The sequence below is a fragment of the Octodon degus genome, unplaced genomic scaffold, assembly GCF_000260255.1.
Source record: "Octodon degus isolate 3935 unplaced genomic scaffold, OctDeg1.0 scaffold00110, whole genome shotgun sequence".
NCBI lineage: Eukaryota > Metazoa > Chordata > Mammalia > Rodentia > Octodontidae > Octodon > Octodon degus.
This window is the reverse complement of record NW_004524686.1, coordinates 657,414-670,567: the sequence shown is the minus strand read 5'-3', so window position 1 is coordinate 670,567 and position 13,154 is coordinate 657,414. Positions and strand designations below refer to the sequence as shown.

At 35.3% G+C, this 13,154-nt stretch overlaps 1 protein-coding gene across 1 annotated transcript in view; it reads right to left on the bottom strand.

The window, feature by feature from the left end:
- Positions 1-732: 732 nt before the first annotated feature.
- Decr1 (2,4-dienoyl-CoA reductase 1) overlaps positions 733-13,154 on the bottom strand; it is a 77,756-nt gene continuing 65,334 nt past the window's right edge. Inside the window, exons 6-10 of the mRNA XM_004639352.3 lie at positions 8,920-9,019; positions 4,682-4,754; positions 1,233-1,379; positions 986-1,048; positions 733-889 (exon numbers count right to left, since the gene is read on the bottom strand). Of these exons, the coding sequence (XP_004639409.3) occupies positions 830-889; positions 986-1,048; positions 1,233-1,379; positions 4,682-4,754; positions 8,920-9,019 (443 nt within the window). The 3' untranslated portion in view covers positions 733-829. The remainder of the gene's footprint in view (positions 890-985; positions 1,049-1,232; positions 1,380-4,681; positions 4,755-8,919; positions 9,020-13,154) is intronic.

Below are 13,154 nucleotides of genomic sequence, written 5' to 3'. Positions count from 1 at the left end.
CAAACACAGGCCCTTGCGCTTGCCAGGCAGGTGCTTAGACCACTGAGCTATCTTTTTGGCCCTACACAAAATATTCTATGAGCTTTGTTCATCTTCTCTGTTCAGAGAAATCTATTTTTTTCAAGCAGAGAAGAAATGGTATGTCATAGATGCAATTTTCTCTAAGCCTGGAGACAAATGAACTATCATTTCTTCCTCCACACCTTAGTACTGTTGGAATAATGTTTATCACAATATAACATGCACAGTCATTTAAAGGTTCACTGTGCCAGATAATGAAATTTTAAGTGAAAAGAGTTATAGGTTATTAGGTACTAGATAAAACGTCTGACTAAAAATAAATTCTCATAAAAATGTAACATTTTAGTTAAGGGAAAGCTTTCTAGAGAAAATTCACAAGTCTAAATGAAAAGAAATGTGCTGAAAAGGTGGAGCCATTAAAATTGATGGTAGATCTTTAATTTCATTCTTTTTACACTTTAGGCTCTTTTAACACAGGGTATAATACACAACTGAAATGCTACTTCTCCCATCAGGTTTCTACTGATTTTCCAAATTACACATAGCCTGTGCCTTGCTCTGTACTTCAAAGCACTTTTTACCTCTACGAAAACATCCACCTACTCTCACACACTTAAAAACAACTTTTTAAAGAGCTAATTTTCCTTTCTTATCTCTATTTAAATACCTAAATAGTTACCACTGGCTGGTAAATAGTATGTAGTCAGCAAATGTTTGGTGTTAAAACTTTATTAGAATTCAAAATACTCAAAAGATTACAGTCAATTGAAATCATTTCCAATTTGGACCATGTGCTGGCTAAGTGCTCTTAGGAGCCTTTTGTCTTCCGGATGAGTTGTTCTATTGTGTCCCACTCTTCCTTGGTGACCTGACACAAGAAGAAAATGTGGGCTTAATGAAATTCTTACATGTTTTAAGGCTCAGCATCCTAGTTGTTAATATTAGATACACAAAAAGATATTACCTTCCTTAAGCTGTTGAATTCTCCTGAAATAAATGCTTCCTCTCCACCATCAAATCTAATGACCTGAAACAAATATTAAAAGCTCTGAAACTAAATTCATTTACAAGTTTCTGAATTATCATTTCTATATTATTATATCTAAGTAACTGGTCTGAATTATATTTACATTTACCCTTCTCAGGATTGGTTCCAACATAGGTTTCCTCCCCTATCCCTTCAAAAAGCCAAGAGACAAAACAGTACTTACTGCACCACTAATCCAGGAAGCATAATCACTACAAAGGAAAATAGCAAGATTTGCCAGCTCTTCCGCAGTCCCCAGCCGCCCACAAGGAATTCTGTCAATCATATCTTTCTCAAATGTTCCAGTTGGGTCCAAGCGGCTGAAGGCACCCTTAGAAATCAAGAAAACAATTTGTGTGTGTGTGTGTGTGTGTGTGCACGCATGCGCATGCGTGCACACACACACACACACACACACACACACAAATTCAACCTTTTTCTTACTTCAGGAATAAATCTACATAAAATGGAATGTTACTATATGCTACCCTGAAAATATCTGCAATATGCCCTGCAAATAATAGAATTTTACAAAATTCTTTTGCATTCATTTTAGGCTCCAACAGGTAATTTTTACCTAAATTTGACCTTTAAAAATTTTTTGCCTTCATTTATTATTTGAAAAATCAGGACATCTACCTTAGCTAACTCATACAGTTGCTGTAAACATCAAGCGAGCAAATGTGCACAAAAATATTCTGAAATATATACAAGCATAGTGTGGTGAAGATAGTGATACTATTGTTATTTCATTTATTAAACACTAGAAAGGACCCAAGCAAGAAATATTTAGGAGGGAGTCTCTTTTCTTCTTATTGGGCAGGAAGATTTTCATCTGTGTGCTTTATATTTTGGGGGTGTTTTTTGTATCATCTCACTTTATCCTCAGAACAACACCTTAAAGTAGACAGTGAACAGATGCTACATGCCTGTATTTTATATTTAACAAATAAATAATGAAGCATACAAAATAAAATTAAATTTAAGTAGATCTTACGGAGCTAAAACTCAAAGCTAAATGAAATAAAAATTTTCCTTATGTTAATAATATGCAGGAGTAGACCAAGAAGAGGTATAGCTATGAGCTGATTAGGAAAAATTACTGAATCCTTTTGTACTAAAGCCTTGAAGTCTAGGTAATCTTTTTCTCTGATACAGTTATGGGACATAGCAAACACTTAAGGCTTCTGAAGAGACTTCCAATTGTCCTGGCTAGGTATAAGGTAGCCAGGACAAAGTCTAGCTTTGGCCCCAACCATGCTTGTATCTTGTTTGCTTCAGGGTTTCTATACTCCAGTTTTGATTTTTAATCTAATTAAAAGTACATACTTATTATTTCCATATAACTTTTATTTCTATTGTTAAACTACCAGTTCTTTGATGACAAACATCTGTGACAAATGTTTTTGTATCTTTCTTGGTCCTATTGAACACTATAGGCACTCAATAAATATACAAAGGGCAAGTAACTATTCCTACATATTGAGGTCCAAGAAAGTTGCTTTTGTGAGCTCTTTCCTGATTATGAATAGCACTGTGCCAACCTGAGTTTTACCATATACTTTTGAAGTATTCTTCCACTAATGGTTATAATTTTTATTATTCAAATGTTGGAAAAATAATAGCAATCAAGTTTCACTCATGTGTTTATCTATATTGGTTTTCCATCCATTAAACTGCTAAATAAAATATGGTGACTTCCATTAATATTTAATACCACAGGGCTTACCAAAAACGTTTCATAATGCTATTCTCCAATGCATTTATGCATTTTGACTGTATTTTCAAACCTACATCATAGCTACAAATAATAAATTGTAGGTTTACATGCAAATAAAAGGAAATGTGTGTCCCAAATTTTCTGATCAAGGAGATTACGGGGCCAAAGAGGAAAGTGATCAATGATGTAGTGTGCCTAAGGAGAGTCACATGGAGAGACAACACTCTCTCAGGCTTTCACAGAGAGCACATTGGCCAAGCAATGGCCGTGACTCATCCACATGGCTGACACTGACAAAGGATCTACAATCTGAGGTAGAGGATCCTAGGATAAATCCTGAGTGGATTTCACTGACCTTATCAGATCCAAAAGCTACAATTCTTGTTGCATGGGTCTTGCTTTATCTTGGTCTTAACCACCCAGCAGAAAAGTATAAAAACAAAGTATAAAAAGTAAAGCCATGATATTATGTTGAGCTGTAGGGGACCCAGGTCAACAATTTCTGACATTGCCAGTGAAGCGGAAGATCCAATACTATTATGGACTACTGGACTCTTTTAGAATATTTTGCTGAGTTAACACACCTATAATATTCAAATGACGGAACTAAACAAAAAAGGGTATACAGATGAATGTCCATTTTGTATCTGTGTATTTAAAATGGTTAGGAGAGATATATAGTTACATGCTCTTAATGAATAGAGGGATTTGTTCTAATAGTGTCTATAAATAGGATAACATGTCCACATCTTGTACAGCAAATCACCACTAGGAAAAGAGTATGCAATGTATTAATTATTGAAACTGTTCTACCAATTTGGTTTGTTTTCCTATTTGTCTCATTGCTATTTGTTTCTCAATAAAATTATGGAAAAAAAGGAAATGTGTGAGTGGAGTTATTTGAGGTTCACAGTAGAGAATAGAGAATGTGTGGACACTCTGTGCAACATGTGTAACAACATTAGTGATAATTAGGAGTTGCAGTATGTTATGGTTTGTGTCTAGGTGCCCCCCAAAGCCTCATGTAGTCATGGGGTGGCTTCTGGAGTTTTTGATTGATTATTTTGGGTGTGGATGCTGCACCTGCCCTAAAGCAGGTAATTTGCATTACAATATAAGGAGGGGGAGAGACACTAGCTAGCTGCCTGAGCTACTTCCACTCCCTTTGTTCTCTGTTCTTTGTTGCCACCATGAAAGGTTTCTCTCTGCCATGAGCCAATCTGCCTTAGAGCCAGCTGAGAATGGACTGAAACCTCCAGTAACTGTGAGCTAAATAAACCTTTCCCTCCTTCATTTTGAGTGTTGAGTATTTGTCCCAGCTAAGAGAGAAGAGTAGCTGAGATGCAGTGGATATCTTCAAGGATTGTTATGATCTGGAAAATGCTTGCCTTCAGAGGGATGTTTAATCAGACAGATGTAGGAGTTAGGTGATATGAATAATTGAATGTAAAAAAAAAAGTACAGACATGAGTCAAAGAAAATGCTATGGATAGTAAGGTCACACCTCATGACAAGTTTCTAGAGAACTTCTTAAACTAAACATATAGTTACATTTCCAAGATTTGGGGAAAAAAGGTTGTCAATCAAAGTATGAACAATCTTAAAATACGGTGAAAATTAAGAAATATGCAGAACAATAACACATTTATAATAACTAAAAGAAATCAGAAAAAATGCCAATGACATAAAAGATCCTAAAAAAATTAAGCTAATGAAACAGGACTTATCGCAAAGTTGCTCCGACCTTGGCTAAGTTATTATGTCTTACACTGAACAATGGGAAGAACCTCACCCTTAGAAGCAGAGCTTCAAACCGAGACATCCCTGGAAAGTCAATCACATACAATCAGAACGCATCCGTCAGCATTTTATTCTTTAATCATTCATATTATAATAAGCCAACTAAAGCTTACCTTGGTTTTTATAGGGCCTGGTTGAATTACATTGAATCTCATTCCATATTTACCCCATTCTGCTGCAAGGGATCTAAACATTAAAATAGACCAAAAAAAGTTCTAAAATATTATGCTATATGTTAAAAACAAAAATAACGAAGGCTTGTTTCATGCTTAACACATGCTGGAGTTTATATCAAAAGTTATGCGCTATTATAATTCCTTAAATTGCAGATACAACAATAATACAGCAGAATTACAGCAATTAACCTTGAAGTACAGCAAGGTTAATTCTTTTTTCTCGTAGAACCAACCTGTAAGTCTCAAGTGTCTAGCCCCAAAATTTGTGTCTTTTATCACTTTGCTCTATGCCCTACCACTTAGATTTTAGTGTCCTTGGCCACTGTCTATCCTTTTCCTTTCCATTTTATAATAAGAAATCCAATATCAATATAGATTTTCTAAGTAGCTCTTCACAGTCCACAGAAAAATAAGAGAACTCCATGTCATTCTATTAAATTTTATGGAGTTTAATTTCACATTTACAAAGCTCATTATAATTTTACTTGTGACCTATGCATTGGATTACAATGTCTGCAGTATCACAAGTACTTTAATTGAATAAAAGATGAATTATGCAAGAAAGGATTAAGGTATGCCATGTACATGGACCAAATACCCATAATGAAAATAGCCTTTGTGTTATAAATATGTATTAATAACTAAGTTACAAATTTAACAGTAAGCCTAATCACACACAGTTCAGAGGGCCCAGAAGGAAAAGGCAAGCCAAAATTGCTGAGGGAAAGCACAAAAGTTTCTACTACAGCATATATATATTTAACCTAGGAAACTTTCTAAAAGACAAATGTATAATTGTGTAATATAACAATGTCTTTAAGACACTGTTTCTTTCTGAATAGACATAATGGGGAAAAGATACCTATTCATGTAGTCTGATAGCAGCACTTAAAAGGCCTTCCAAAATTCTGAGGAAAAGGGGACATGTGAGCCAGTGCAGATTGAGTCTAACTGAATTCACAGGTACATTTTTTTAAGAAAAGGTAGGTGTTCTCTCTCTCTCTCTCTCTCTCTCTCTCTCTCTCTCTCTCTCTCTCTCTCTCTCTCTCTCTGTCTCTCATTTTTTATTTTTGCAGAACCAGGGATTGAACTCAGGCCCTTGTGCTTGCCAGGCAAATGCTTATTCTACTGAGCCATCTCCCCAGACCCATGGTTCCAGGTTTCCTCTCCTTTAGAGAAATTACACATAAAAACTACTTCTGTCAGTTGAGCTGAGGTGAAGCTTTTTTTTTTTTTTTACTAACCCCAGGGACTTACTTATAGGGAACCTACTCAAAGCTGCTAGAGAAGTAGTAACTTTGGGTCTTAACAGAATTGCTCAACTAAGCAGAGTTTATTTCATACTGTGAAAACCTGAGCAACCTATTGTGGAAATCTGCCCAGAGGAAAAAATATTCTACTTCTGCTGAGAGATATGCTGGGTAATTTTTTTCTTCTCCTGCTAGCACAATCTACCAGTGCTCATTAGGCCACTTTATGCAATAGCGAATAACTAGTGTAATATGATAAGGAATCTATCTCATGTAGTTCACTCCAGGTGTTAACACACTAACCACAACATACTGACATATGGTAGGCACTATGATCATTAATTTCACATCTGTTTACTATGTGCTTACTATTCGTCAAATTTCTGATAAGTATTGTTTTTCTTCTAGCAGGGAAACAATCTCTTGCTTTCAAGGAAGCATTCTCTCCCTTTCCTAAAACAGGTTTCTTTGGGAATATAAGGGAAAATGCACTTAACAGGTAATTCGTTGAAGTGTGCAATGGCTAATTAAAAGACGATCCATGTAAACAGCCTGGAAGTGAGGGAGAAGACATCTATAAGGTAGCAGTTGAGCTGACACTTGAACAAAGATTAGGGTTTCGTTGTAGAGGGAGGTAAGAAGAGGATAGGTCTTTATAGAGGGAAGGATGGAAAAAGACAACCAATGTATAGAGATCAGTATGAGTAAATGACAAAGCACAAACAACAGCCAGAATCCAGAATCTGGGAATCTGTAAGATATATGCAGTGTGGTTATCTCCTATTATGTATGAAAAGAGCTGGGACTGTGAAGGAATAAATAAAGCTTTATGTAAATAAAGCTGGGACTGTAGGGCTGGGGAGATGGCTCAGTAGAATAAGCGCTTCCCTGGCAAGTGCAAGGGCCTGAGTTCAATCTCCAGTTCCACCAAAAAAAAAAAAAAAAAAGAGCTGGGACTGTAAAGGAAGGCGCATGCATTTGTGAAGTGCAATATGCTGTGTAAGGACATGAAGAGAATTCATAGTCCTTTATGTACAGGATACTGAAGCTTCAACTAAGATTCAAAGGGCGCAACAAAATTAATATTGATAGTGTCCAAATGCTACCAAAATAGTCATGTGCTAATCCTTTATTTCTTTTTTTTTCTTTATTTCTAATAATTTCTGATTTTTAAAAAGTAATTGTTTGGACCTACACTCAACTTTGAAGAACTTTGTAGGTTTAATATGTCTTTAAAAGGCTTTTGTTAGACACTTTGGCTGCCAGGCAAGAGTTTGGAGGGTGGAAACTAAAAACACGTGATTCAGTCATGAGCACTCTGCTTTCTGAACATTTAATGTCATTATCACAAGAATGTTAGAGCAATAGTGGACTTATTATAAACTTAATTCAGCCTCTTCTTGCTCTCTTCTGCACTTTCTCTTACTTTACACCATGGGATGATTTAATAAAAAGGCCTTTACTAGATGCAGCCACCATGCTATTGAACATTCTAGCCTCTGGACTATCAAATAAATAAATTTCTGTTGCTCATAAAATACCAACTTTTGGGCACTGTTATAGCAGCACTAAATGGGCTAAGACAGGAAACAGCACTTTCTACGTCAAACAAATATATACTATGGATCTAAATGTTAGAAGTACTTTGGTATTCTGAAAGCAAGAGCAAAATTGCAGCCCAACTAGCTAGCACTGAGCACAAGCCACGTGTCCGATTCTACTGGGTAATGAGGACTCTCACTGCAGTGGGGAAGTCAGATAGTTGTAGCATCATGTCTGAAAGTTTATCATGCCCTTCTCTCTGTGCCCCGCCACCCTGACATGCCAGCTGCACTTCAGAATCCATTTTTCAGTGTGTCATCTAATGAGATTGAATTAAATAAAATTTTAAGCAACAGATGATAAGGAATGGTTAATTCTATGTAGATAATGAGAGAAGACACGCAGAACATGAAATGGTCTGTTTCCATGTCTACCATATTCCTGGTGCCTACCACCACAATGGCAGGCACACTACAGGTATGTGATGGTTATTACATAAATTAATTAATAAACAGAAGGAAGACTGCACAAGTTTATTTAAAATGTCATGCTGTTTGGGCTTTTATTTCAAGCACTAACAGAAAATGTGCTAATGTTTTTAACTAAAGAATAAAAATAAGAAGATATGTATTTTTAGGAAAATAATTCTGGTAGAAATACAAACCTGAAAAATGAAAGAGAAAGAGACTGATAACAAAGAAATATAACATAGGATTACTACAATAGCCAGATATTTAACAATAAAAATGCTCAATTACAACAAACACAGTGGAAAAGGCCAATGGGAAAAACAAGTCAAAAAGCAATCTTTATTTGTTGAGCAAAGGAATAGACTTGGCAAGTGCTCAAAGTCTGTGTTAGTCCCATTAATCTTATGCAGTAGGTACAATAAGAAAATGAAGATATGTTCACAAGGTTAGGGATGGCACCTTCAAGGACACACTGAAGGACAAAAAGTCCCATGATGTCTAAAGATATTAGACATGTGACTTTTTTTTTTTTTTCCGTGGAACCGGGGATTGAACTCAGGCCCTTGCACTTGCCAGGGAAGCGCTTATTTTACTAAGCCATCTCCCTGGCCCCAGCCACATGACTCTTTAAAATTTTTAAATTCAGTTTCTCGGTCACAGTGGCTATATTTCAGGGGTTCAATCACTATGTGCAGCTACTAACTATCGCAGATTTATAGGACATTTCCGTCACCATGTAAATGCTATTGGAGAGTGCTGTTTTAGGCAAATGGGACTCATCCAGGAAACAGAATGTGTCTCTTGGTCAATCCAAATTATTTTTTTCTAGATGTAAACCAGAAAGCAGGAATTTCTATTTATGAGCTATCAAAGTACTTTATCGTTAGCAACAGGATGAACACAGAAGGCTCACTTGTTCATGGCTTCCACACCAGCTTTGGAAGAAGCACTTGGTACAACAAAACCAGATCCTGTCTCAGCATAGATTGTTGTAATGGCAAGAAATGCTGCTCCTGAAATTTTGAAGGGCTCGAGTTACTAACAGGACAACAATATTCAGGAAAACATGATTTACAAAAATAAGATCTGACTCAAGAGAATTAAATAAAAACTAAACCATTAAAAAAATTCTAACCCTTTATTAAAAATGATGAAAGCATCATCCAAAAATGTTGTTTGGGGGCTGGTGAGATGGCTCAGCGGTTTAAAGCACCTACTTAGAACAAGCTTAGCAAAGCACAAGGACCGTGGTTCAATCCCCCAGCACCACATGCCAGCCAGCCCCGCCCCCTGGTGGGCTGAGCTGGCCACGCGCGCATGTACACACACACACACATAAATAAATAAAAATTTTTTTAAAAAAATGTTGTTTTGACTTGCTACTAATCTTGCAGTCATTAGGTATCACAGTCTGCACTAACTTGGAATTTTCTTTACGCATTGATTGAATACTGAGGCACAACATGTCTCTGTTGCATGTGTATAACTATCCAGACAGAGTTCTCATGAACACAATACCAACTTAGTAGTAATATATCAGAATTAAATAAAATTATGGAAGACTAGCCATGATGGCCTTGCCCTCATGTTGTATCTGCTTCACAAGAAAAATGATACAACTATCTTCAGATACTGTATAGTAGGCAGAAAAGGACAGGAATCTTTGGGAGAAGGAGAATGAATACAATGAAGCCTTGCACCACTTTTGCTTTCTTTTGGCCTAAACATCCTACAAGACTGTAACATAACAGGAATCCAAGCAGAGAATTATGCTGAGTTAGGGGCCAGGGATTAATCTTTGCAGAGGCTAAAGAAACTGAGCTGCTTGAGAAAGTGTCAACCCATGGAGAAAGGTACACCAGGCAACCTCTGTTGGCCACCACAGGTCTCCTCGAGGCTGGCCATTTGCCAAGCCATCTATGTTAGGGTGAAATTCAATTTCTACAAAGCTACAAGATAAACAACCTCAATGTTCCATGTACACAGGCATTCACAGTAACTTCACTGAATATACAGAGTTTTCTACTGAAAGCTCAAAAAAGACATGCCTTAGTAGAAGAGGTCAATTAGCATAACATTAGGCCCTATGGCCACCTAAATAAATCTTTAAAATGAGACTTAAAGTGATTTAAGAAATGAATAAAACAAAACTCAACACATTTCAAAGGAAAATTTAAAACTCATGCACCCACAATAACATTTACTTTCTGTGTGTACTCAACAATTACAAGCATAAAAACTTAGAACCAGGAAAAAATAATAGGAAGCATCTCAGAAATGACTGTAAAGATAAAATTAGCAGATGAAGGCCTTTAAGATGTCATTATATGTGAAAAGAGCTCAAAGAAAAGATAAATACAAGAAAATAAAATTATAATTATAAGCAAAATTTATAAAGCAGAAATATGCATTATTTGAAAATTTAAAAAGTAAATGAATAAGCTTAAGTGCAGAAGAAAAGATCTATGAGCTTAAAGACAGCAATATAAACTAAAATGAAGAACAGAGAAGGAAAACGTTGGGAGGATAAACAGAACAAAATCTCAAGGACCTATGGTTAGAATGGTTAGGATATACAAAGAAAGAATCCTATAAGTAAAAAGTACTTGAGAAATAAAAGACTGAAGAAAAACACTCCAAATTTGGCAAAAATAATAATTATGAAACACTAAACAAATCCCAAGTAGGATAATGGTAGCGGTGGTGGGGACATTATAGCCTATTTTAATCAGTGGCTTCAAGCTAGTGATAAAGAATCGTAATAGCAAGAAGAAGGAGGAGGAAGAAACTATATAAATGAAGGGACACAAATAAAAATGGTCACTGATTTCGCACCAGGAGCAGTGTATACGTGAAGACAATGGAATCTTTAAAATGCTGAAATAAAAAAGTTGTTGACTGTAAATTGTAGGTCAGCAAAAACATCCTTCAAAAATAAAGTTGACAAGGAGGGGAAGAGGAAGTAAAAATAATTAAGATGTGATAGGTATATGTACCAATTCCCCAATGAATGTAATTATTGGGTGTCTCAAACATATACTAATAAAACAAAAGAACTCAGAAAAAATGAGGTTGCTTTTTTCTAATATTCAAATTCTAGGAAAAAATATTACTATTAGACTTGCTCTACAAAAAAATTTAAAGTTATTACCTTAGGCTAAATAAAATGATATTAGACAGAAACTGTGAATATGAGAAGGCATGATCAATATCAGAAACAGTAAATACGTAAGTAAAGGAAAAAATATTTTTGTGTTTAAATTTCTGTCTTAAAAATCTCTGCATATAGGTATACTAAAAAATGGTATTGCTTCTGTAAAAACCAAGAGAGCCTGGAGCACAATAAAGACCTTCAAATTAACTGAATGAATCAGAGATTAGAAGTGTGATCTTTATCTCATGAGAAATCAGTGATTTTCTATTTCTTATTCATATATAAAAAGATAAGAAAATAAACTTAGTATGTGCAGAAGAATCAAAATACATTTATATACAAAACATAGTTTACAAAAATATATTTTATAAAAATACAAAGAGTACAAAAATATATTTTGAGCAACATTCACATAGCTTTTTTTTTTCTCTGTACATGTTTAGTTTTCTTTCTCTCAACAGTTTTGAGACTAGAAACAAATCTCAGTATGCCCTGGAGAACACAGGGATGGAAGAGGGGGCAGGCATGCCCTTTGGAGAATGTGAGAAAGAATGATTACCTTAGATCTTCTAGCCTCACGTTATGTATCAAACTCAGCCTCTCAGATCTTTGAAAACTACTTTATATCCAAAATCTTATTCTGAAAGAGGAGGAACATAGAACATTTGCGGGCCCCATGACAGGACCGAGTCCATCTGCTTCATTCTGGCAACAAAAGTATAAAGATTACTCCAAAAGTGGCAATTACTTACACAAAGAAAATGCTCCAATTGAAAGTTCACTGTCTTCCCAGGAAGATTAAACTGTTAAGTTTTTCCAGACATAAGGTAGGTGTTAGGCCATTTACAATATAATGAGAAGCTGAAAAATGAAACTTACTGCACTCTTTTCTCTCTGTTTAATTTACAGCCTAGAAAATATGGATAGTCTACTGCTTTGGACAAAATACTGCTCTTTTTATTTTCCCCATATGGAAATAGGTGGTAAACATTTAAATTTTTACTATTCTAATAAAAATGAGTGCTGCAAAGTGAAACAATTAGCAGCTAGACTGCAAAAAACAATCATGCTAAAAATGCAACCTAAAGAACTGCCAGAGTCTCAGGTTTAGTCACAGCTATATTTTTCTTTATGTGGAAGAGTCAATTATTTCAAGTAAAATAATTGCCCATGGAAGAGTCTTGTTAGCAAGCTACTGACAGTCCAGAACAAACAACAAAAATTAATTTATGCTAATTAGTGAGGTCAAAACAATACAGTAAGGGAGCAGTAAATGAAATAAATATTAGGCTATAAAAGCCAATACATAGAACAATGACACATACTAGAGAACACAAAAATAAATCCAAATATTTACAGTCAGCTGATTTGGTACCAAGAGCATGCAATGGAGAAAGGTCAGTTTCTGCTGGGGAGACTGGCTATCAATATATAGAAGAGGGAAGTAAGAGCCATATCTCATCATCTACAAAATCACTCAAAATGAATCAAAGAGCTAGGCAGAAGATCAGAAATTATGAAACAACCAGAAGAAAACGTTTTAAAAAGTCAATAAATTTGCAAGAGTAAAGATTTTTTGGATAAGAATTCTAAAACATAAGCAACAACAGCAAAAACAAACAAATGAAATTAGGTTAAAATAAGAAACTTCTGCACAACAAAGAAAACAAAAGAGGAAAAAAGACACTGTGTAGAATGGGAGAATATATTTGCAAACAATTCTTTTTTTTTTTCCAAACAATTCTTCCAAGAGGGATTAAAACCCAGAATATACAAGAATGTGAAAAAAATCAAAAGCAAAATCAAATGATCCTGCAGGATCTCAAGGACTAACTAATCAAGAGAGGGAAAGGAGAAGAGCTAGGAAACATGAATAAGTCAAGCCATACAGTTATATGTAGAAGATAGACAAGGCAATGATTCTGAGAATATTCAGAAGATTTTTTAATCTAGCAGTTAATTGGAAAGATTCTCACCCTGACTAACTATATATA